General features: G+C 41.5%; 1 protein-coding gene across 4 annotated transcripts in view; it reads right to left on the bottom strand.

Annotated features, from left to right (window-relative positions):
• The window catches only part of Dh44-r1 (Diuretic hormone 44 receptor 1), a 48,737-nt gene extending 22,007 nt beyond the window's left edge, over positions 1-26,730 (bottom strand). For all 4 annotated transcript variants that reach the window (XM_076899371.1, XM_076899372.1, XM_076899374.1 and 1 more), the window contains exon 1: positions 26,398-26,730. In XM_076899371.1, the coding sequence (XP_076755486.1) occupies positions 26,398-26,695 (298 nt within the window). In that variant the 5' untranslated portion in view covers positions 26,696-26,730. The remainder of the gene's footprint in view (positions 1-26,397) is intronic.
• Between the last annotated feature and the right edge of the window lie 740 nt (positions 26,731-27,470).

Here is a 27,470-nt window from a genome sequence, read left to right as displayed (position 1 = left end):
ATTTCCTGGTTAAAAATTTTTATCAAAAAAGGAAGAGCTATTCGACCTTGTATGGAGATAATTTCTGCTTCAAAGAACGTACCTACTTAATTTGAAATTGTAGCGAAAATGGACGGAACGAGGACAATTTCAGACTTCTTTTTTTAACAAGAGAATAAAACGAATATTTCTGCTGTAAATAGCTTTCCGTTTGCCACGACGATAACTTGGCCAAGGCGCTGCAACGATTAATCGCAGCGCGCTTACTTGTCGAAAATGGAACGGATACAATTTTCCAGACGCCCAGGCACGAATACAATGGTTAAATATCATCCATCGCCATTTCTCTGCGAGGCAGATAGTTTTCCGTGCCCTCCTTTCCCTCCCAGGGATCAAATGTTTACCGGCGTGCTCGTTGCATTTCAATCGATATCGCCACGCGAAACATTACTATGCTCTTTGCAGATATTCCTAGCTTATCCTGGCTGGAGGCAGTCAACGAAGCGTGTCTGTCGAAGATTACGATCACTACTTTCGCGAATACCCAATTTTCGTTCAAGTAACCACAACATCAAATATCGTGATTCTTTAATCTAAATTGGTGAACGTGGAGGGAGTCGATCCTGAACGAACTTCTAAAGTTACATTGACGACGAAGCATTAGAAAATGCTCGAATCATTTTTCATTAGCGAAAAATTAAATTTAGTATTGTATTCTAAAAGATGCAAGCACCTTCGTCGAAATGGACGCAAAACAGAGGAGTTATTACAAATGTTCGATGCTGTTTTTCCAATCGTCAAACGTAACAAGCCAAGCGTCGCTCTGATTTCGCAAGAAAACGTTATTCCCCGTTGCTACAAGTATTTCCCACCAAGTTAAGCTATTCAGAATGGCAACAGGAATTCCCGCGTCTACTTCGTAGATGAATGAAGTTCGCGTGTTGGAGGCGCGAACGAACTTCCGGCGCATTAGGGGGGAACGCCGAGTGTGGCGAACGCGAAGGCGGTGGCGGATGGCGTGAAATGCTCGTTCGAAGATGCAGCTGGCGTGTTACGGGCTATTTTCGAAATATAACCGAGAAGGTCAAAGGGTCAGAGTCCATGTCGCGGGTTCTAAAACCAATCCAATTCGCAATTCTTTTTTTTCGCGATCGGAACAAAAATCCAGGAAAAAAAAAAAACAGGATTTTGAGGTTGAAATATTGTCAGATACAATCGGAGGTTTCGAGACAAATTGGTGTAACAGGAAATAAAGAAATTTGTCGGATTAATATTACTTTGGACGCGATCAATTTTGCCTCTATTTCGTTCATTCGTTAAAGTTTCGTTTTTCATCGTCCTGATAGGATAGTTTGATGCGAACTACGTTGAAAATTGAAGAATATAATGTTATCTATGTTTCGTGGGATCCGTATTGAATTTACTTTTCATTAATTAATACCGTCAGTAATTATTAGAATAGTTTACGAAGCTATTAATAAAGGTTCGCGAAAATCTACCTTCCAATCGAGGAGCTATGCAGTGCTTGAGTCGAAGGATCATTATTGGTTAACGATCAGTTTCCTAGAATGAAAATCTAACTTGACGAAGATTCCTCGAGCCAATAACTGACGATAAATCTTAGAGAAAAAAGTTAATCGATAACCATTGCGAGAAATTCTTTGCGAGAAAAACTAATACTCAGACTCGATACAGGGATTTGCGATTCCAGGCGACTTCGAGGCGATCCCCTCGATTCATCGATTTGAGAGCACACGAGGCTTTTGGAAGGTAAATCGGTTGCGTCGCGCAGCATCGAACTGTATTTCGAGATGCGAGGGTGGTTAGAGCCGCTTCGAGATGTCATTCGAAACTCGCAGGGATGACGATCGACTTTCGCACGCGCAGCTTCGAACGCCACGTCCATTCGATTATCGTCCCGTTGGCCGTCGTCGATTTGACGGTTCGGCTTTATATTTAAAAATTCAACCGGAAACGTGGACGGCGGGCGGCAGCGGCTTTAACGAGATTGGTCGCGTCCGATCGATATTTCGCGATTACACGTCTCGATGACAGGTGTACTTATCGTCACTAGCCACCTGTGCCCTGGATCATTAGTCGTTAATGATCGTTGCATAATAACACTCGTCGATTCGTGCTTTAACGTTGCTCAGTTCATCAGTGGACTCGAGTGATAATTGCGTGAGGTGTTTCGTAATTGGGAGCCTCGACAGTCTGCAGTTTTATTGCAGAAATGCTGCTCGATTCACTGATGGATTGGAGCGATAATTAGTGGTAATAATGGGAGATTGCAGAAATTTGGAACAATTAAATTAAATTTTCTTCTGGTCTATACTCTACACACTTTTCTTGATAATTATGCTCTTCACGCTACTGTAAAAATTGCAGAGTTCACACACATATAATAAAGCAATAAATTTCATTTCTGAGGAGTTTACGTTAAAAGTTGCTCGCACATACGCCCCTCGCGTCACAAAACGTGTTAAATGATATGGAACTTAATATATATGAATCTAAACGGTGCACCAGCATTTATAGCCACTACATATACGCGTTAAACAGAAATGCTTGAAGCTATATGGAATCCGGAGCAAAATGGAAAGTTTCAATATTCCGCCAGCAAAATCGGACACGTTTAACGATATGTTATCCAGTTTCGTTTTTTTACACGATGCTTCGACATTATCCACGAACTTTTCCAACGACTACATTTCGATCGACGGAATTAGATCAGTCGCGGGACGAACGATCGATCTTGAAAATGCGGCTGCTCCCGGCTGGTGGAACGTTTCATCTCTCTGGTTCAGGGACGATTCCCTGAACTCGTTTAATTTCCAAGTGACGGCAGAGGCGACCACGGCGACCAACGTCGGCTTTATCGTTCCATCTCAAACATTTCGAGCACGTCAAAACGAAGTTACGCGACTCGAGATTGTTCGCAAGTACTTGCACGAGTGTCCGGCCGTGGAACAGTCGCTGTAATTAACGAGGGTTCTTTCTGCCACCTCTGATAATTGAAGCGTCCTTTCATCTATAGACACTTGGAAACGAAGTAGAACACGGATTTCGTACTCGATCTCCGACGTTTCCCCTTTTTAATCATCCACTGCCAATACTTTCAAACATCACTCATCGTTTTTATTCAATTTTATGCGTGCAATTGATTGAAATTCGATTGTTTTATGCTAAATGGATAATTCGTGAGGCGATTCGAAAAAAGAGAAATAACAGGAAATGAAAGTGAAGACAGTGGGATGAGCAGTTTCATTTTCGTTCGACCGCAACCAAACACGCTACTTCCCAAGGGTCTGACCAAATACTGGTTTATCTACTCGCCACTGTCAGACCGCGTGTTAGCTTCTATTATAGACTAATATAACCAATAGAGTGGACCAATCGTTCGATGCAATCTCATGTGCACCGAATTTTCGCCTCTCTGAAACTCCGTTAGAAATATCGAATCGCTAGGATTGAAAATAGAAATGGATTCTTGCACGAGAAAATTTGCAATCTCCCAAACGAATTTTTATGCTGTTAATAATCCTCGATCCTTTCGCGATATCATCGATTCAGCAAACAGATTTGGAAGACCTCAGATAATTAAAAATGTATTGCTGAAGATATCCCCGCAAATGGTTTCGTTTGATGCAATTTTCCTTTTCACCGGTATCGATAATGCATATTAGCGAGCGTCTCCCGGAAAATCGATGCCCCGTCGACTACATTGAAACTCAATCGTCCCCGTAACGCTCGAGCTTTTAATGAGAAACATTTTTTCCTCGACTGGCCTCGCTTATTCTTGCTTCCTGCGCTTTGCTGGAGGAAGCTAACGACGTTACAGACGCGGGCACGCTGCTCGTAATTAGTCAATCAGATTTAATTTCGCCGACGAAGGAGAACGATAAATCGAATTACAGTCGTACGGCTTTATTTCCGATCGTTTTCTGCGGACCCGTTTTCTGATGGACACCCATGCCGTTCGACTTTCCTCTCGATTGCCAATGGGGACGATTCTCATAACGAATTACGCAGTTCAGCTAATAACATTGCCGACTCGCGCTGATTCTACGTCACCAGCAGGGGGTGTTTAATTAAAAATTAACCTAATTTCAAACTCTGATTCGAACTGCGCCGACTGGGCGGGTAATTTCACGTGGACGCTTTTCCAGATGGCTTTGACCGTTCGAATTCCTCGACCTTCGAATTTTCAAACGTTCGCCACATGAAATACAATAAATTTCGAATTTTCTACTTCCTTCGTCGTTACGACAATAGCCACGGTCGTTTTCTTCCCTCGAATCGTTATTATCTACAAATCTGAACGCCTTCTAAGAAACCAGAAGGCACTTTCAGCCTGAATTCTTCGCGTTAATGAAAAACGACTCGGAATCTCCGAGTTTCGTTCAATCTCTGGTACCAGCCAGAGCGAAGGCATTGTCATTAGTTTCACTAAGAATTTGAATAACCAAAGAGACTGTTCCGCGGCTTGATTGTCGTGGTTCCGACATTTATACGACACGGGGGATGACGAAGCTAATCCAGCTTAAGGAACAAGATTCTCCAGCGAGCTATTCAATAACGCAATCCTTGTATTTTGTCATGGAACAATGACTCTGTTCGAGATACGCACCCTTTAAATGTCACCGTCAGACATTGTCCTCAAGTTTAACCATACCTTCTACTTATTATTGCATCACCAGATGGAATCTTAAGTGTGTTGCAAACATATATACTTTTATATTAAAAACAAATGATAGATAATTTTAAAAAAATTTAAGTTCTTCCTTAATCTTGAGCTCTTTAAAAGAGGAAGAAGAACGATGATCTCTTTTAAATACTCATGCATCCCTTAAGCAAACATAACTTCCTCTTCGCGAGAGGATTCTCACAGAGGATCCAAGCTCCAATTTTACCAACGAGATCAATTATCAATTCCATCCACAGAATTATTTCGCGGCTACGAATTACTGCGAGCGTTCGTTTAAAGTTCGAGCAGGGAAACGTGGATTCGCGCATATTCAGCAGAAAGCATTTATTTAGAAAAACTTTCCGGCAATTTCGCGGTTTTTCCCGACCCGTTCTTGCAACGCCAACCCGCCAGTTTCCATTTTTTAATTATAACATCGCGGCTCGCAATCTCCCAGCATGTTTTGATCGTTTTCTCGAGGGACTCGCCGACTGTAGCCTCGCGATATAACGTGACGCGCAAGCTCGTACGTGTTTTCCGCTTGCCTTCCACTGGCTGCATAAAAATATAAAAAACACCTCCCCTCTGGTACGCGAATTTCTTCCAGCAGCGTAAACAAACCTATATATAATAGCAGAAGTTCACGATCCTCTTTTAGAATAGATAAGACCTGTTACTCTTTCGAATGGAAGATTTGGACAGCGATCTGTGACGCTCTGTCTGTTTGTTTTAGAAACGCAATCGCACGACTCGAGTCTTTTCTGGAGCTAAGTAGAACGAAATTTGCAACATAATGCAAATGTCGCTGGACATTCTCAGATTTTTCATTCGATTTTTTGCTTACTATCGCCACAACTGAATTCGTCTCTCCTCTAAATTATTTCTCGATATTGAAATAAACAACCGATCGGTGCACAATTATAAAAGATAATAAGCACAATATGTTTGCTACAACTTAACGAGAGCACAATCATTATTCAGAGCCAGGAAGAAGTCTCTTGGAGGAAAAGCTGTTCCAATTAGTCAGAGTGGAAAAGGGGCGTCTTTCCTAAGAGAATAACGGAGGCAATAAGTATCGAGCCGAGTCAGATAAAGACATAATTCTTGCTGTCCCAGTATCGCCTCGAGAGACTTCTCTCTGGCTCCGAGTTACACTTTTTACTTCAAGAATCACAGCTTGATAAAAAAAAAGCGTCAACTTTAAATTCAATTATGTCTTACTTAAAACATGAAACATCATCACGCTTACAATTTGTTACATTTTGACTATCTGATTCAATGTCGCAGCTAATGGACATTTTTGCGATCCTCTCTGAACAAATTTGATATTTACTGGGCAATATGTGGCTTTACGGTTGCGATAAGAAAAATTCTGCGAGTAAAATGATCGATTGCATCGCGTTTCATATTTCTCGCGATAAAGAACGCGCGAATTTGGCGTAATAAACGGCGAACGTCCTGGTATCTTATTGAGAAACATGGTCCTCCATTCGATTTGCGCTGGAAGATGGTTTCAAAGGGACGGAGCGACTCGTTCCGTGATAAACTCGGTGAAAAGCCGGGAAGAATGGACTTTCTGAACCTTTTGATTGCAATCCCAGCGCGGGGATTGTTATATTATAAAAACATCGGTCAAAGGAGAGTTATTACTGTGAATTATCGTTCGTTCGCGTTGAATCGTTTTATCGTGGGAACAACGCCGTCCCTGTGGTATTTTAAACACCGATAAACTTTAGCGTAATGAAAAATTTTGACGAGGCTGAGGAACAAACGAATAATTAAACGACAGAAATCGTAAAGAATGGTACAACGTTAAAAGATATTTTTTAAATAATTTAAATCTAATCTAACAAAAATTTAATAAAGAAAAATATGAAAAATGTTAATGACATCGAGACGTACAGATTAAACGAAAAATCCACAGTCTCAGATCACTCCACAAAATTTTGCAATGTACAGGCTGATTAAAACGATGCAACTTATGGGTGAATATCGCTAATGAACGAGAAGAAATATTTTTGTTCATAAAATTCCGTAGCGATGGAAATTTTTCAAGGAAATTGTCGCGCAGAACGCGTGCACGGGAGCTAATAAAATTTCCCTTGCAGCGTTAATTACTTCCGCCCCCACGTCCGGCGTTCCTCGCCGTTTGATACCGTCGCGCGGTATTTGAGTTCGTTTAACCGAACTGTCGCTAATTTCGCCGCCAGAGGCAAAAACAACTTTGTCGCTCGACCCGCTATCAATAAAGGACAACTTGGAGGGCCGCATTGTTTCGCGTCAGGGTTACGAGGGACGATGGTAATTAACAGGTCGCGTTGCATCGTTGCCCACTTTGAGGGAGGCTGTCTTTGGGGTATGCGAACGCGTTCACCAGGAAAAAGTTCGTGGCGGCGCGATTGCGCGTCGTAGAGCGCAGAAAATTTAATTCGATTTCGATCAGACTTTTCTCCTGTTCTGTAACCTTTAATGGAATTCCTGGAATCCGTTGTTTAACTTGTAAATTTAATTAAACGCAGTGAAATAATGTCGAGTTGCGAATGCAGTGAAAGTAAAAAATTAAAAAAAGAGGTGTACTGCTTTAAATGAATTTTATCAGTATTTTTTTAGTTAAATTCCTGCTTTAATTTGCAGGGTCTATTGAAAGCAGCTGCACTGTTTGATGCATCATTTACATTTGAAATCAGATGGATACGTCCGCGTTTCTAGGAAACTCTCTAGAATTAAAGTGCACGAGAAGAGGCAACGAGGCAAACGTGAACTGGGCAAAGGCAGAAAAGAGAATCGTTGGTGTAGCTTTAAATAGGTGAGACTACTTGTTTGTACACCATTTTCGAGTTAAATTAACAAGCGTGACACATGCAACGCCTCTTTTCGCCGTGTTCAACAAGTATCAACATTAAACGCTATCTGATTGCACGACATTAACCGCGATCGTAAATCTCATCGAACCACGTGCACCTCTAATTATCACCTTCTACGCAGTGCGGTCGTGCAATGTTATCGCTGTTGAAAAGATGCTAATACCGTCTGTAATTTCTCTTTCTGCGCGGACTCGCGAAATTTATATTTACGATGCTGTGGTCGTGCAAACCCGAGCTACAAATGGTAATGAATGGAGCGCGCAGTTTAAGTTTCCTTTTTCCCGTATCCTCAACCACGACGATGATAAATTTCGTAATCACACGAGAAGAAATATAAAGCTCGCCTCGCGTGACAATTCCAAGCGTAACATTTTGACCATTACCATAACGATCTTATCGAGCCTCGAATCTCCATCTTTATTCGCAAGTCACACTGCGTTCCACAGTTGGCTGTTGAACATTATTCTTAAACGAGGCGATGCCAACGCGAAACGACGCGAATCTGTTCGTGATTCCTGTTACTCAAACAGTCTGCTCCCAGCTGGAAGGATGTTCTCGATGTATCCGTTTCCCATTTCCGAAATTATCCCTCGTTCGCAATGCAGACGACGGCTGCGAATGGTCTCGCCAGCCGATATTTGCTGGGGTTAACCGGTTCGTGGACACGTGTTCCTCGTGATTTCGATTTGCATCAACGTCGAGCCTCGAGACAGAGACAGGGAACGTCCGCGATACGCTTGACACGCTCGAATCCGCAACAAATCGCTGGCGAATAAATGTCTGATCCGAGGATTAATTGTTCCCGCTGGTGCGACTTTTCGTTTTAATCCTGGGATATTCAGAAACGCGATGTGTCTTCGTTATTCGCGAGGGAAATTCAGATTTTGGTGAGACGAATTGGTTGGATACTGAATGGAAAGTATACAGCACTGACTGTTTAATCGATAATTATATTGGACGCAACGAGTTCAGATATCAATTGATAGATGTTAAATATTGAATATGATCATTAATTAATATGTACAGCTAGCGTTAACTGAAAGCACGATCCTCGAAACGGTGTTAATCGATAATTACTCGTTCTCCCTTGTTCGTGTCCTCTAATTCGTTACGAAAAATAGTAAAAGCAGATCTCTGATGGTCTGTCTTAAAAGAAACCAGTTCGCAACTGGTAGAAATCGATCATTTCTCTCGAGATTTCGTAATTGTCAATCTAACTTACAAACCAGTAGAACTTTCGAGGGGCTCTAAATGGAAGAGAAAGTCAATACTAAGCGGTCACACCGAGCGGCAACCACTGACACGCCACTCGATCAAACATCCGTCGCCTTCGTAGTTCCAGGCGTGCTCGAATCGATCAAACTAGGCGGCGAATTCACGGATCCGTGGCCTGCTTCTCTGGTATCCCATCGCGCGACGATCGCAGACGACGCGTCGACCCGATTTCAAAGGAAATGCGAGGGTCGTCGTATCGGAAACGAATCCCCAACGGCGCGATGCTATTCACGGCTGGCCATCTACGAGCTCTGCGAGACGTTCGATCGTCATGGAGAACGGATACGAAGACTCGAAGCAACACGGTTTCACCCTCGCGCGAACCTCGATCTTCGCGCCTCGATTCTCACCCGCTCGATTTTAAATGGCAACCAATCGCACGATCAAATAGGTAAATCAACTTTCTCTCGATATTTTCTCATCAAAGTGGTCAATATAAAAATAGTAAATAGTCAGTTTAAGTTGGATTAGTTAAATTAATAAACTTGTGTCTGTGAGGGCTTCAAAGGATAGGGGCTTCATATTTAAATACCGACCAAAAGGGATTCAAATATTGATCAGTAAACTGCAAACCATTTTAAATTCCCAATACAAAAATCACCAGTTGTTTCTCAACAGATTTTATCGGATAAAAAAATAGGGAAAAATGGATAAACTGGGATGGAAGTGTAGAGTCTGACGCGAGAGATGCGCTTGTCAGCAGGAACAGGATACACTAAATCGAAAATGGTTTTTGGTTATATGAAACGCGAACGGCGTTCCAAAAGTGTACGCGACTAGGTTTTTCGATGAATTGGGAACTGCTTGGTGGTTCTATCGAGTGAATAACGTTGCGTTAACAGGAAATTAACGGACGAGGGATACGAGTGGAAGTCGATTTTCGGTGGTGCAATCGTTAGCCTCTGTGTGGGCTGCTGGGAAACCTGGTTCGATGGGAAAATAAAAGGCGCAGACGAGCGACAATCGTTTCCATTAATTTCTGGCTCAAGCGGCGGGAGGAAATTGGGTGGGAGTCGGTGGTTTCCGGTGGAAGCGCGACCGGAGAACAAGGCGACTAGTATTCTGGGTAGAAGTTAATAATTTCATGTTTCAGCTGGAACGATTCATCTTTTTGAGAAAATTATAATCTTGTCGATTTATTTTTTCATTCTTCAACGTTAATAATCGATAGTTAATCTGTTAAAAGTTTACCAACAGACGGATTTCAATTCTCCAACGATATGAAATGAAATACTGTAAAAACAATTTCCGTCAGCAATCTAAATGGTAATCACGAACATCCTATTCGCCTGACGTAAACGTTCTACCTTGCAAGATGAACAATACCTTCAGAAAACCGTAGAAAATTCTTGGCTCCCTTTATGAAACTCGTATCACGACTAAATCACGATAAGTAAAGGATGTTACTACCTGAACCTACGGAACAACTTCCTCCTGAACTAACACTGAACAGAATTATATTTTTGAAGTATAAAAAAAAAGAAAAAAAGCTGCAAATTGTGCTCAAAAGGATTCTTTATCCCTGATTCGCAGCAACGTTTACCAACTACTTTATTAAGCCACTTAAATGAGCTGACGACACATTAAAAGCATTTGAGACTTCAAAAGGCAGCAAGGTATCGCGCTGACGGTGGGGCTCGTTATCCGTAAAATTCGTTAGGGATTTTCATGATTCCGTGACGAGACTGGTTTCCATTAACGCTTCAAAGAGGCGTGTGCTCTGCTTTATAATATTTGAACGAGCAACTGGGGAGTTCGTCGGGGAACGGAATTAAACGAATACGGGGCGAACGCACGCGATTCACGCAATCAATCTACTTGTTGCTTCGTGGTAACTTTCTGTAGTCAGAGATTCGCCCCCAAAAACGATCGTCACTGATCAAAGTTAAGTATCCGCAATATTATTAATATCCTTTACTACTGAATTCGTAGGTAAATTAAAATGCAACAGTTTCGAAGGAGAAACAGCGGGTTTTATTTTCTTTGGAGGATTGTCAATCCCCATTGGTTATTTCAGCTTTTCCATCCCCCTGAGAATCTATTTCTATTATCATAATTTCATTTCCTGTCTCCTTCCGCGCCATTCGTCGCGGTTTTCCCAGGACGCCTCGTTCGCCAGATCTCGTTCGACCACCGCCCTTCAATTTTCCTACCTTTGTATCGCGATTACGACCCCCTCGTTCCCTCGAAATATCCTGAACGTCTCTGTGTCACGATAATAACGAAATAAACAGCGGGAAATAGAATTATAGAAAATAGAAATATAAAATATACGAATAAGTAGAAGAATTGCCAGTCGTAAACGCGAGGGTCTGCGAGGTTCAACTTAAAGGCAAAAGAAGTGATAGCTTTAAAGTTTATATTAAGTCGTAACTTATGTTCTCTTTACCATTAACAAATGGCATTTAAGATCAGAAGGCTCGATTGGAACTATCCTCGCAAATCGCTATCAGAAGTCGATGGAAGTCGGTGAAACTCATAAATAGACACTAGTTGGAAGTAGAACATGTTAATTATAATTTCGCGAGCGTATCGGTTCGTTCCAGGTTCGACACGACTGATGTATGCCTCTTGTGGCCAAACAAACGCGTAAACACCTGTGTACCTAGCGGACACGTAGTAAAGGTTTACAGAATAATTATTGTCGAGCTGTGGTACTGGTTGGAACGTTGTTTAATTTACTCCCTGCGTCAGAAACTAGCCACGCGTTCGGCCACCGCAAATGGCAAACTCCCCTAATTTCCCAGGATTGATAGGTTTCCTTTATGAATTTCATTTATATCTCGTCTAACTATCGCAGCAACGATTTACTCCCACAGTTTCATTTTAATTGAACAGTGTTATTCGAGACTAAGGATCAAAAGTATACTGTTCACACTGTTTTTCTTTTGATATTATTCGAATGTGAAAAATTGTATTTTAGCAAAACTATTATTTAACCTTAGAACGTTGGTTAAATTGTAAATTGTGGTCAGTGGTTCTAAGTTTAGTGAATTTGGGGCTGCGCTAGATAATAATTAATCTAGAATTCCTCCAAGTAGAAGGTCATCGGTGGTGGCTGATGGTTCACCAAGTGGTCGTCCAGTGAATCAAGGACAGACTCGGTTAGTCGGTGATAAAATACGTGATTACACGTATGAAATGGGTCTCGCGAGGGGAGATTTACTGGCACCGTCGGGGAGGGGTGTTTCCTGGACTTTACAAAGCGGCTACGTTGGAATACTGCAAACAATATACAGCGAGGCCTTCTCTGATATTGGTCGCGTATATCTTTGAACTCGTAGTCCCAGAAAAATGTGAAAAACACAAGGAAAATGTGAATCTCGAACAAATAAAAAAAAGTATAATTGTGTATAAAAAAATCTTTACAGTCTTCTGAATATCTCAAAAAAAAAGGAACAAATACAAGGAAAGTACAATTGTAAGAAAGTCTCTGAACTTAAACCCTGGAAAACAAAGAGACTGTAATTGCGAGGAAATCTTTAAGCTCTCTAATGAATCTGGAGAAGAGGGAAGAAAAATACAGGGGCGCTGCAATCGAAAGGTCACTCGCACTCTGGTAAATGACGTTTTCGATCGGGATAGAATCGGCTATTAGCGACTAATAGCAAGTTTGTTTTAGGTGTAACACATATTCAATCCCGATATCGGTTAAACTCGAATTGATGGACCGATCATTCAAATTCTACACGAGTGTATCTGCTAATGAAACGATGAATCTCCAGATAATTTCTCGTAATTCTATTCTACGAATTTAATAGAACACTGTGCACGAATAACATAACAGAGTCTAGTATTACCTAGTTAAGAATTTTTCAATAAATTATATTGAAAGTTTTATGTACATCCACTTGGTCCTGAAACATTGCTTAAAAATGGCACGCAATATGAAATTTTCTCGCGATAAAATATTCAGGAATGGAAATAAAATCTTCCGTGAAAATGTGGCAAAATACCAGACTAAAATAATCAAACCAAAATCCCTGAAAACAAAAATTGTATCGTTTAGCGATATGTTCGACGAAATATCGTGGGATTATTTCGATTTCGTGTCGTTCGTGTCTGTGTTACACTGCGCGCAACGCAGTTCACAACATATAACAAAAAGAGAAAATTCAGCCACAGATTAACTTCGTTCGGAATAATCGCATAGAAATTGTAAAACCAGCTTTGGAGAGTCGTTAGCGAAGGATTAACGCGGACGCCGCGGCGGCCTCGCGTTCTCCCAACAAAACCATAACCCACTGGTCGCTGCTTCAGGACCTGATTACACGAACTTTATCCCTGAATTAATCCTTTTCATATTTCTCGTTCGATCTCTCCTTTCTCGATCTTTCTTCGAAAACCTAAAAATTCGTCGCTTCATCCTACTTCATCTTTCCCTAATTCGACTCTATCAAGATCAATTGCAAAACTCGCCATCTTCAATCAGCCATCAGGCTCTAAGAATTATTTCAGACACTCTTCGAGCGTTCTACGACCGTCGAAGAACTGGAATTCTTCGCTTGGAAGCAATCCCCAGCGAAAGGGGAAACGAGCGGAAGGGTATTCGAGCAAAGGGCTACGGAATGAAAAATGGTAACCAGCGATCTTTCAGCGGGTAAATCGTTTTTAACGCGGCCAGCAGCGATGGCCTCTCGATCAAAGCGCGAATAATTTCATCCGGGAACACCGCTGCGCGGAAATGTTATCGTGACCCAATTTTCGTGGCGATTTAACGCGGTGTTCTTTATCGTCCGCGGAATATTCAATATCCGCAGGGAACCAGTCGGGAAAACGAGAAACAGGCGCTTAATTTACGGTACGTCACGCGCGTTGCGTTATCAGCGACGCATTCAAATCGGTTTAACGGTTTAATGACATCGATCAGAAGGGGCGGGGGATACGTTGCTGAAGATAATGTGTACCACCGTGTCGAACCTTCGTACCTGTGCGCCCAAGGGAGATGGCGAGGTACGATTAAACCGATACCACCTCGCTTTCGACGTTTATGCGGACCTAGTTGGCTGAAACTTAATTTCGATCCGCGTTTTAAGGGCTTCTGGTGTTTTAAACGGAACCGTTCGCGTAACGAGAGTTACGATGAAAATCCATTCGCCAGATCGACGTTCTATTCAGAGATCGATCGCATTATTCGGATCAATTTCAACTGAAATGAAAACTGAGCTTTTAAAAGCTTCTTATCGAGGGTTGCAGTGAACGTGGAATTTGCTATTCGAATTTCTATTAGCGTCTGTGAAGAGTTCTGTGTCAAATTCACGTGTCGCGAGTCAGTCTCACTAACTTTTCTGAAAACTATAAGTGAAAAAAGATTTCTACCTTAATAACTATTAAATATACGAAATTTGTCTTCTTTTCTTTCAATAGTGAATAATTTTCTTTCTTTTACTCTTTGCTCTTATACGAATTTTTCTACTTCATTCGCTGGCTGCATAGCACGCCAGGTTGGATCTCCTCAAACTTCAAAAGAAAAATCTTTTCTTATGAAAAATTTCTCGTCGATGTTTGTATTTGTTAGACAATTTTTGACGTAGCAAACTTTGGTCTCTGTTTTCACATGGACTATGGTGTACAAGCACAAATGCAAAAGTGATCTGCTACGACCTACATAAAATCTGTTGCCCTGGTACGACCTACATAAAAAACCGATGGATGTCAAAACAGACGTGTAAAAATGCTTGTTAAATATTCAGTTAAAAAAAATTTCAACAAATCACTGTACATCGTATTTTGTACGAATTTATTCGAAGAACTGCGAGACAACAGTGAAAATTTAAAGTGCCAATTTCGGTATGATAAATTGTCCTGACAAAATGCACGATTTGTAGTAATAAATGGAGCGCACAGTTTATTTGTATTACTTCGAAATTGAATTTTTCATGAACGAGATGAACGTACGCACCCCCTCGTTCGTGTGCAACATCTACTCGATCTAAAACGTTCAGGGTCGGTCGAAAAAAAGGGAGGTTCACCCTTCGTAATCGCATGACTAATACACTAGAAGCGGTTGAGGTGTGGGTTCCAAAAGATTACGTTAAATCGCGGTTATAAATTTCTGTTATCTAAATTGAATTTCTTCAGTTTGATGGTTCCGCAGGGGTGACGAAATTACGAACCACCGCCACAAGATATTTCTTATTTTTTTATGTACTTACTTATACCATACAAAAATAAAGGGTTCTTCATTCTTCTAATAAAAATGTTTTTGAATTTTATTATTTTATCTAGATTAGAAAATTTTGTATATCAATGACACGTCAACGAGTAAGATAAAATTGTTTCATAAGTTCTAAAAAATATGAAATCTATATCTTCAATATTATCGATGGGCTATAAAATACGTTCCCATTAACGTCTATAATTTTCCTACCTCAGTTCACTTAAATGACTTCACTCGACCGCAATTTTCTGTATTGCTTACCCCTAAATTGATTTGAACCATAATCGTGAAATAGATTTCCACGCCCACTAAAATTCTCTGATAAACTAATGAAAATAAAAACTCCCAATTCGTTACGTCTATCTAGAAATTCAACGTGGTTTAAAACGTTTCTACAATGGGTGTCAACAATAATTCTATCGCCCTTCGCACGGTATCTACGAAACGTTTCCATGATTTCGTTAACCCAGAGAAAGCGCGATGGCTTAATTAATTTAAGTAAGAGCGTTATTCGAGTGGCCTTTTCCAGCAAGAACGCCTCTAAAACGTCCTTTAGCGGTTCTCCAGAGGTTTCTTCCTGGGCGTTCTCGTATAATTTCGTTAGTGTACCAACCCCCACCCCCGTCACGATCTACACATAAATTCAATTAGAACCGTCAATCAAAAGCAGTGGTAAACGCGATATTTTAGCTTCAGCCTGACAGTTTAAGCTTTGTTATCGTCCAGCTCATTAAATTTGTTATTTGAAAAATTAACTTAGCAACGAGGCGGATGCGTTAATTTTATTTTAATTAAAACAAGACGCCAGAGTGAATATCCGTACATTTATATTTTTAATTATTTACCAGGATATCGATCGACATGAAAGTTCTTGACTTTCTCGCGAAACTTTTCAATTCTCACGCGTTCCTTTAATAACTAGCAAGTGATAAAAAGGATAAAGTCGTTTCGCGATGGCCGCCTAGAAGCTTTCATGGTCGAAGTTATTGACCCAACCGTCGAACCCTTCTTAGCCAGCTCGCTCACGAATTCGACGCGAACGAACTTTCCTCGCTGAAGGAAAATGGGGAAACCATAGCGAGGATTTCGACGTTAAAAGCACCCAAAATTTAATCATCGCGTCCCTCGCGATGGACGTTTCATTTGGCGACAGTAAATCGATGCCACCTTTCGACGCGCACAGAGGATCCTTCGAATCATTCACAAACGTCTCAAAGAAAAATGTCTCCCAGACTATTTTCAAACACAGACGATACACGAAGAAATTCGTCGCGTGGAAAGTTTCATTTGGGTAATTCTCGCTTGAGCAGAGCCGGAGGGAGATTTCAGATTCAAATGAAGGAGAAAAGAGGAAACTGATTCCTTTTTATCCGTCTCAAACAAGACTCCGGAGGTAATCGTACTTTATGCCTGTTTTCTCGTTGCAATTTAAGGGTAAGTCAATCTTTCTCTTCCGTGACTTTGTTGTCGTCTCAAAAAAGCAAAAAAAAAAAGAGAGAAGCGAGCAACGAGAAGAAAGCTGGTAAAAATCCTTTCCACGTACCGTCGGCTGACTTCGTCCTTTATTGTAGGAACCTTCAACCGATAATTTGTTGCGACTTGAAAGACCCCTTATTGGATCATGTCGCGTGGAATCGTGAGCAGCCTCGAGTCCACGGAAATTTTGTCAACGACCAAAACTGGAGAACCGTTTCGCTCTCTTTTCAGAGAGGACAGTAAGCGTGGCGAGGGTTCTTACCAGTGTTCTACGATCGATGGTAAATATTCTATTGGATTTCGTTTGACGGCTGTTCAAAGGGATGGCTGTGGCGCAATTGCGGTGCCGCTGTTTCCGGAAAATAGATTGGACAATAGAGCTGTTAAAAGCTTCCGAGTTTCCGCTGCGAGCCCCTTTGACTTACGGATTGAATGAAGTTCCGATCTGACCAAAAAATATTATTTAGTTTTTGCTCTAACCGTTGTACAAACGTGGTATTCGCGCGTTGTTCGATTTAATTTCTTTTTAAGAATTCAAACATTCTCTGAAGAATGAGGGATGGAAAATCACAGTGCACGACAGTAAATTGCTACTCGAGCGACATAAGGAAATAAACGCACGCGTAGCCGTCAATTATGATAACAACTCGAGACTAGGAAAAGGAAGAAATTGAGTTGCAACGCGCCCTTGAACGGTCTCCGTATGTTAGTCGAGAGCCTCGCGGATCGATGATCGTAATTGGATTTATGCCTGGCCTTAGATCGGAAATCGATTCGACGAGACGCTGTCCAAAAACCGTCGAGCAGAGCTCGACGACATCTCCTGAGGCGCAGGATTAAAGAATTCGCGACATTACTTGCCCCGCGTTTACCACCCCTACCAGCTGGCTGACCTAATGTGATTGGAGATTCCTCGATCTCGAACTTTCATCGAAGCTCTCTCGAAGATTAATTACCGTTGCTTCGAACTATTCGCGTCTGACGACAAATCTGGAATCCCATTTTGCGATATTACTTTCAGTAACAAGTGACGCTACGAGGAGAAGTAACGAGCAGAGCGGTCGACCCTTTTCCACGCGATTGCTATCTTTGAATTCTCTCTAATATATTAAACGCAATGTGTCCTGCACGAACTTTTCCCACAAAATGAAACGTAACGACTTCAGGATTCACGATTGATCTCGGCCAGAAAGTTCCTACTTCGACGTAGACGTAATTTATGTACACGTATAAGTTCAGCTGAGTATAAATTCTGAGATTGGCAACCCTTGCGGAGGAAGCCACGACCGCGTCGCAAGCACGTACGATGCAACTTTCCTGAAGCCATTCATAATAATCAAGAGTTCTAATTGCACTAGCCAATGCATGAGGTTATTAAATACAGCCTGATCATAGCGCACCCGGTTCTCGAAACTCTGCATCGTGACAGTTGCCGCGTTTCCGTGTCCTCCATGATCTGATCAGCATCATTCACACGGAAGTCGCGGGAAGAATAAAATATCAGGACATTTCAGGACACCTTGCTCAGCGTGAAGTAGCGTTGCGTCGATAGTGGACGCTGAAGGGCGGAAATATCATTCTTTCGTTTCCATATCGACGTGATTTTTCGCAAAATTCTTATTTATAATAATTATTTAAATTTTCTGCGTTGTTACAATATTGTAATTTATTATAATAGATGGAAATGCATGGAGCAGAGCAGAATTGCTTTTTAAGAATCGTGCGAACGTGGCCACGACTGGAAGCTTCGTTAAATGCCGTCGCAGTTCCGGTGCACCCTGAGGACTTACGAAATATTCTTCAAATGGACTCGAGGCAACAACGATGGGATGCTGTTTCTTAGCAAAAAGTGTAACGAGCTGTACGGAGGTTGGGAGTTTCCTTGATCGCTTGCATTTAATTTTCATTTCGAGCTTAATGCTTGTAAAACTGGTCTCGTTCCCTGGCACACGGAAAATTAATTTTACCTCGTCATTTTCCAACTTCCTTTTACGCCACTCGTTATTTCGGACACGGCGTTCCGCGTTTTTATTGCTCGTGATGTAATATTCCATTAAAATAAGAAACAGACCCCGCGGAATTCTCATTTTTAGATTTACAAGAACCGTGTTTCATCGTTAACTTTCGTCTGGTAATTTTATGGAATACCAGTATTGCAATTATTATTTTGATAATTTCGACATTGTACTTGTGGACGATAATTTGATTTGACATCAGTCACTGCATAAATGCCCCCGTAATTAGAGTTATAATTTGCGTAGTACGAATCAATAGGTATGGCATTAATTACTGCTTACAATTTAACAGAATTCTGGGTAATGTTAATATATATATATACCAGTACTTTACAAAGTCAAATTAAATTAAATTAACTACCAAAAATATACCCCCACACAATCGCCACTCGAATAAAAAAAATAATTATCTCAATTTCTTCATGTTAGTCTAACTCATGCAATTTTTCGAAATTGTTCTCCACTTAAATATCCACAAACTACGTTAACGTGCTTTAATAAAGCCTTCCATTCGACGCATCACACCCCCGTCCTAATTAAACGTCCGTACGCGTAACAATCACGCGGATTCGTGTTAACTCGAGCAAACGTTCACGCTTCGCAGCAACGATTCGCGAAGAACGATCGACCCATCGCGGAAACTATTTCCGGCCAGCTTTATCACGTATTCAGTGTTCGCGTTGCACGTTTGGACCGCGTACAATATGAAAACCGATCAGAAGCAGCCCATCCGCCATCCAAGTTCCTCGCCGTGTAACGCGGCTACGTTCGAGCGTGCACTTTTTGGCGAGTTGTTGCTCGATCCGCCAGACGTCGGATGAAATTTCTTGCACGGTGTTTGATAACCAAGATTCGCTTTTAGCACTCTGTCGTGGAATGCACGATAGCGTCGTAAACCACCGCGGAATCTGGCGAGCATTAAATCGTTGCTCGTATCACGAGTAGATACACATACGCGGCTCTTTCGACAGAAAACCAACGCTACTTCATCATTTTATATAGCGTTTTCATTTTCCTCGTACACTTCGTATGTTTCCAGATAATCTAAAAATTTTCTAATATTTTTTGGAGCAATTATTCAAACGAAAACTAGCACACCTTAAGAGTATTTTATATCATTTTAGATACGATTTATATTTTTTTATTGAATTTATAATACGTATTTATCGATATCATTATTGGCAAATAATCGAGTTAAAACTTTATTTCATACTTCCTGCGTTATGCAAATATACTTGCACGCACAAGTTAACCCTTTGACTGCGATTAGCGTTAATCACTAGGCATTTATGCCTGCCAGACGCTTTGTATTTTCTGAATTTACATCTTCTCACGTGATATGGTACGTGCGATAATATTATTCGACTCGTGCGTTGAACGAACGATAGCCCAGCGAAACTGGGACGCGTGCACCGATCTCTTAGACCTGCGAATCGTTATAAATCACGGTTAATAACCGGCGATACCGCGGGGCCCGTTGCATCGCGGCGATTGCACGGAATTACACGGAGTGTTCGATGATGATTGAACCGTTCGATTTCCTGTTGCGTCCGACACTGCCCTTCCCACCGCGAAAGGCACGCTTCCGTGGAGTATTGATCACGCTTAGCGATGGCTCTTTCGAAGCGTAACACTTCGGATCGAAGCGAACGAAGTTAACGGAATTCAGAGACGAAACGAGAAAGTTGGCGAGGAACGAGGAATCAGAATCGTGCGTTACGTTCGCCAAAATCAGTGGATTTATATCTCCATTATATTCCTCGCAGCTTCGATGGCGATAAGGATACCCTTAGACGTCCATTTTGGTGAAACTCATACGGTACACAATTTTGAAAGGCATATTTCGCACGTATTTTTTTTATCGGCCATCATCTCTGCTGAGAGAGCGATACCAAGCCACTGAGATGCTGGTGAAAGTATATTTTTTGGGGTACCTTAAAAACTGGGGCGTGCAAGAAGAGTATCTCTCTCATATTTTGTTTCTCAGTGATCATCTTGTGAAAAATTTTAAACGATAATTAAATGATAGAAATATGATAAGAGAAAATAATGAACCTTTAAGAATCTGTCAAGCACTATTTAAAGTTACATTGGATATCCTGCTCAGAGATTTCATTCCTCTCGGACATCGATCCTTAATCCAACCTCGTTAATAAGGGAACTCAGTGACACAGATTCCTGTTACAGCAGCAACCAATGAGAAACCGTCGTGGAAGCCACGATTTTTTGCGATTTAACGAAGACACGAAACGTTCGTCGAGACGTAATCTCGAATTAATTAAGAGATTGTAGCGTGCCCTGCTGTGAATGTTCATTTAAAAAAAATAAAACAAGCTCGCTACACATTTGAGGAGGGTCTACATTAGCAAAACAGAACGAGGAACATCCGGTTAGCGGCCACAATTTGCTTTCCGTCAACGTTACGCTACGGCGCTAATATAATTTGATCTTAAATGGCGCGACCAGCTGCACACGGCTGTCTACTTTCATAATTAATTAACTTGGTGCGTCCCCGCCTAATTAAAAATGGAATCTAGTCGCTCGACGGATTACCGTGACGTGGGAAACCGTGAAGCTGTTTATTCAGCGATCCTGTCCTCTTAGATATCGTTATTTATTCGATTATCGTCGAGGGTACCATTTTCGGATTGATCATCGAACCGATGAAAGATGCGTTATTATTATTATATTTATTATTATTATTATTATAAATATCGAGGAACCAGTTTTATATTAGCGCTATCTGATGGGATATCGTGACGGATAATTTCAAGCTTTCTAATTAACAAAATATTTGCTCGCGCAAACATTCCTCCTCCTGTATTTATTGTATAATTCATCGTTTATTATTGGGAGCATGAAATAATTCATATTCATTCATTTGTCTTGCAATTATAAATTACGGGACGAGAACGGTTTGGTAGTGATGGAAGTATTTGCTTGATACATAATACACGTACTTGAAAAAGAAAGACATAAGTTTCGCATGGGAAGACAAAATGAAAGAACGAACGACCCCAAAATATCCTTTACGCCTTCGTGCAACAACTTTCCTTTGTGAAGTTTTAATGAATTCCTGAACCCCTTTTTAACCTCTCCCTAGTCTATCCTTTCATTCGGTGCGCTGAAATATTCCCTGTGTTTCTCTTTGCTTTTTATGTCGTTATTACCTCAGCTTGTTGACGAAAAATTCAATAAACATAAATATCCTAGAAAATATATACGAAAAATACAATGTTCGCGCGCAACACGAAGTTCCTGAATTGATTCAACAAATATCATTCGAACGAACTGTATTTCATTCACCAATGTATATCGAGAAAATTTCTGTCGACGTTTAATCTAACGTTCAGAAAACAGTTTATCGGAAGTAAGCAACAAAGCAGATAAAAACGTCGTCCATGTTGTCAAACAGACATTTTTGTACGCCTTCGATGTCGATCTGTCGAACCGAAACGAGAAGTCCGGGGTACAAACGAGGTACATACGAAGTCCTGGTTATATTAGATTGTCGATACAGGAATGCGATGAAGTAGAAATGACGCTGATCAACCCACACATTTGACCTGCACTTTAATTCTGTGGTACCTTAGGGACTTATTCGAGGACGTATGATCATCGAGTCTATGTCACGAAATTCATAAAATCCTCAACTGCCGTCGTTTCGATTCAAGCACGAAATCCTTCTCTGAGAAACTTGAACCTCGACTCTCACTCTCGAGCAGTATCGCGAGAGGTGAACGCGAAATCGTGTCATCGATGGAAAAAAAAAAGTCGAAGGAAAAGCACGGTTTTAATCACAGTCCGCGAATAACGCGGGACGCGGCGTTCTCCACGCGCGCAATTACACAGCTCGCGTGCGGCTCGATATACAACTCGCGTTTTGCAACACCTGATTCGAGCGTGTATAAATCGAGATTTGATATCCCTGCAAGCTCACCTGCACGTGTGCTGGGTTCGTTTTATGGATTCCGCGTAACGGCCGGCGTGAGAGGATGGATCATTAAAGCGGGAGCTACTCGCGTCGCAGAGACGCGCTGCAGTTTACGAGCCGCGAGACACGTATCGACTGCGACAGGGAAAAAAAGGAGAAAGGTAAGGAAAAAGGCAATCTTCCAGCTTTACTCGACCGTTATGCCCCCTTTTCTACTATTTACGATCGCCCCTTCTCCACGCTGGCTGCGAACCGAGCTTGCACGTCAGAGGATTCCTCCTTGAGAGAGGGATGGAGAATTTGAATCATGCTGTACTTGAACTAAAAAGGAAAAGGATGAAACTGTGGTTGATCGATGTCAGAAAAGACGTGGAAAAAATTTGTTAAATTCCTTTCCATTCAGCATCGAGGAAGAAGGAGTCGAACGTGGGACGAAGAATGTATGGGTTTAAGTAACTGGCATTTTTCAGTTAGAGAAGGAACTTGTCTTAACCCTTTGGAAATAAAATTGAGCTTGTGCTGTTTTTTGATGAACTGTTAAACTCCGTTGAATAACGGAGGTAAATGCATTTTCAGACACTTCTTAGACACTGTAGAGGGGGTGTATATATAAGTATGAAATATTCATTGGACGCGTTTGCAATGAAACAGAGGGGGAGCAGGATCCTGCGAGGACTTAAGTCAGTGTCTATGGTATTCGAGACGTGAATTGTACAGCAGAGTTTATAGAGACGCGAATTCGGAAACTGAGAATCTAAAAGTGGCATTTGTGGAATGCCAACGCAAGATTCGGGATTGTGAACTTTGAATCCCGGATTACGGAGTAAATGTTGGCCAGCGAGAATTGCGAGGTGAAGATTACCGACGAATGCTGTGCGAACTAGACGAACAATTAAGAGTTATGCGTTTAGATTTACCAATGAACGTTATAAATTGAAAGCAAATGAATTAAGAGTATAACTGAATATATCTTAAATAGAAAATGGAAATTCAGAAATTCAGAAACTGCAGAAAACGATTATTTTATAATTATATTTTATGAGGTTATTCTGAAGATTTTTTCGAATTATCTTTACGTCTACGATTGAAATATTCTAAAAGAATAACACGAAGGGAAACGCATTCCTTTCGATTCAATTAATTCTTGAAGTTGTACGATATTTGTGTTATTGCACGTGCACGGAATAAGTTTTCTTCTGGCTTCTCCTCTGGAAAATCGATCTGGGGCAAATAATTCCACGTTTTTTCCTTATTTCAACAATATCCTCCATGTTGGATGCAAAAATAGAGACATTTTAATCGAGAAAAACTTCGTATAAATTAACTGAGAGCTATAATGCTTTCTCATTCCCTTCATAAACTGTTCTTTCACTCGTACTTTCCCTCGTTCTATAATAACGAACAAAACGAAATGAAAAATACAGAAAATGCGAAAAAAGTCTATAATTTTCAAATAAAAATTGTAGTTAATATGTTCCACTAAAAAGTCCTCTAAAATTCTGTCATCCAAAAATGAACTCTTCGCAGTCTTTCAGCTCAACTGGTTCATATTCGATAAGCTTCATTCAAACACTTTTAATAACAATATCAACACATATTCACCGACACGCGTTCCAATTTTAAAATACCTAAAGGCTGAGTGTCGACGCAAGATAGCAACGAACCGAATAACTCTCAGAATAATACAAATACATCCCATTAAAAGACCAACATCCAACAAAAAACGCCTCAACGTCTCGAACATCGATTGCCATTAAAACGAAGACGTTCCCCTCGCGAACTCGATCCAGTCCACAACTTCCTCCACCATTTATATTTACGAACGCGGATGTTTATTCGTCGAGTATCGATATTCATCGAAAAAAAGTATTCACGGTCCCCGCGATGGTGTTTTTCAATTTCACAGCACGCCGGACAAATGAAATCGCGCGATATCGAATAAAACAAGTAGACCGGAAGGGAGGATCGTGACAACGGTGGTCGACGAGCGAGGCGCCCTCGAATGTTTTCATTCGATTCTTTTCTCATCCCCCACGTTGGTGGGAACCAGAGGAGAGGCGATGGTGAAAAGAAACGAACGAGCGTCGCGGTTGCTTAACGTTTTAATTAAATTCGACACAATGGCCGCGTCCCTGTTCCGAGCGCGGCTTCCGGCGACGCTGATGGCGCTCTAAAACTCCGAGGCTAAGACCCCGCGATGTTAACTTCGGTCTTAATGCCCGCGTTGCTAGTAATTCCGACTGTATAATTGTGGGGCGAGAGGAAACACAGAGATTTGCCTGGTGCCGCTTTATATTCGAGTAACGGACGTTATGGTGACTTTTAAGGCGGCACAGTTGTAAGTTGAAGCAACGCAAACAGACAACGACAGCAATTGGGAGACGGAAAGGTGGGTTATTGATGCAACGCGTGTCGTTTAATGGCACGAGGGATGGAGAAGTTATCGTGTAACAATGATGATCGAAGTTATAGCGAGATATATAAAAATATCCGCGATGCTGGTAATTTCGACTGTATAATTGTGGACCTCGTGGAAACGCAGAGATTTGCCTGGTGTCGCTTTATATTTGAGTAACGGACATTATGGTGACTTTTAAGGCGGTACAGTTGTAAGTTCGAGCGACGCGGATGGAAAACGACAGCAATTGGGAGACGGAAAGGTGGGTTATTGATGCAACGCGTGTCGTTTAATGGCACGAGGGATGGAGAAGTTATCATGTAACAATGATGATCGAAGTTATAGCGAGATGTATGAAAATGTTAAAGGAAATTATAGTAATAAAACCGTGAAATTTTACTGACAACCCCTATCAACTGCAAGCGTCGAATGTAGTGAAGAATCGATGACATTGTGGGATGGAAATTCGATAACAACCCTTCGAGCTCTCCCTTTCAACGCGATGGCCCCAGTCCTATTTAGCTAATTTTTCCTTACTTCCGCCAATTGAGTTTGAAAGAACCTAATCGTGTGTACATACATTACCCAACAGAGAAGGTCGTGCTCTAATGTAATTCGAGTTAAGCGATAATTCGAAGCGATATCTATCTCTACAACTTGACTGTGTTTCAATCGTTAAAGAATAGAAATGGCGTCTTACGCGATTTATCGCGTCAATTACGCGATTGCGTAGTTACAGTCTATAGTAGAGAGCAGTTTTAGTTTCCTGTGCACCCCTCATTTGTATCGTCATTAAAATAACGACAAAAAGGCTTCTTCAAGTATCGTAGCGAATCGCAGCGGAGCGAGTCGTTGAAAGCTGTCGTCTCGAGAGTTTGTCTCTTTGTTAAATAACTCTTTTCATACAGCAGGTCCTAATTAAAAACAAAAACGAACGTTCGACGGTATTTAAAGGGCGGGCACGAATGGAACTGCAACAATGCTGTTCCCAACGTGATCGGAATACTGAAATATATTCGGTCGCATTATTTGTTTACGAAGAGTTCGTGCGTGTGCAGCTTTTATTTTAATACGACACACGTAAAAGTTATCTGTTCGTTTTTGCACATGCTGCGTGTTGTGTAACTGGAATTAATCAGAGACCATAAAGGCTTTTAAATATGACGCGTCGTCGCGAAAAATATTCAGTAATTTATCCGGGCACCACGTTCATCGTTCGTGTGCAAATAAAATTAATTTATAAATTCTCTGCCACCTACTGAAACGAATACTCTGATATTACCGCTCCATTGTTCGTCTCCTATAATCCTTTAGCTCAAAATGAATGAAATCATTTAATCGCACATTTCCTTTTCGACCAAAGTAATTGATAACACAAATTCCTCCACGCCCAAATTCGAAGGTAGAAAATTTCAGAAATTCCGTAAATACCTCTGGATTGTAAATAAAATTCGACGATATTCACTCGAATCAAATTTTCAAAAAGCACCTTCGGACGACAGCCATTAACGATCCTCGCTCCGCGCGAGATATCCTCGAGATGATTGTCTCAGACTACGTAGAGACAGGGGTATCGTCGAAGACAATGCGAAATAACATTTCTACTCACGGCTGCTGTCGTAGCGGATTCCATTCAGCTCCTCGAAGCAGGGCAGCGTGGCCAGTGTACCCGGCGGTGTCCTCGGCCAGCACAGCAGAGAGTCCCAGCTAATTTCGCATCCCGGCTGATCCTCCTGCTGAGTCTCCAGGGACAAACGGTCCAACTCCTCCTGGTGCTTACGCTCCAAACACTTGAACGCCTCGAAGTCCACCGATTCGTTCGACTTGTTAATATAATGCAAGGTGTTCAGCACGTAATTGCCAGTATCGAACGTGGTGTCGTTGGTTAGCTGCCAAGCCATATCCATTACTTGGCGTGAGACGTTTATTCACAACTGAATTTACTCGCCTCCTTGATTATTTAGATCGTCTGCTGCAACGGATCTCGTTTACGACGAGAGGAGGGACGAGTCAAAACAGAGAGGCTCTGTTTCTTATCTCTTTGTACCTGACGCTGGTTCCTCGATGAATTCAATTTATGCCTCCTAATCTAAATCTTGCGCCAAGATTGCGTCGTTGTTGTTGTACCAAGAATTTTAGTCTTTCGCGGGCCAAACGTGCGCATAATTATCGCGGATCTTCTCGAGGAAGGCTTCCTTTCTGGAACGTCACGACTTTGCGTTTGGTATAGCTGCACGTAGTACGTGTGCCGGTAGATCTTGCTCAGCAGAGTCGGGTAAGCTCGTGGAATTTCCGGTACGTGTAAGAACCGTCGATTAGGCGCGATCCATTCTGTTCACGTACTCCAGTAAACGAGCCAACGCTTAATCTCGCGGGACACTATTTTTCACCAACGTCCAACGTGCAATTATTTCTTCGGTCGATGGTCCCTGGTAACGCAAAGCAGTCGACCACTGGATTCGTCGACTAATGCACAGATCCAACGAGATCGTTCGCCGTTAAAGGATGCTCGGTTAATCATCAAGAATCCTGCCTCTTCTTTGATCCATCGACTATGAGAGGGCCCTGAGGAATGTTTAACCCTTGTACCACGCCTCTATTACTGAATTCCTATTGGTGATCTCTCTGAACCTTGTTAAGAGGGTTTCGTACGATTCAAGATCTTGCCAAGAAATTTTTCTT

Source organism: Xylocopa sonorina, chromosome 8 (genome assembly GCF_050948175.1).
Source record: "Xylocopa sonorina isolate GNS202 chromosome 8, iyXylSono1_principal, whole genome shotgun sequence".
NCBI classification, from domain to species: Eukaryota; Metazoa; Arthropoda; class Insecta; order Hymenoptera; family Apidae; genus Xylocopa; species Xylocopa sonorina.
Note: the sequence above shows the minus strand (reverse complement) of the source record. Positions and strands in the feature narration are given on the sequence as shown.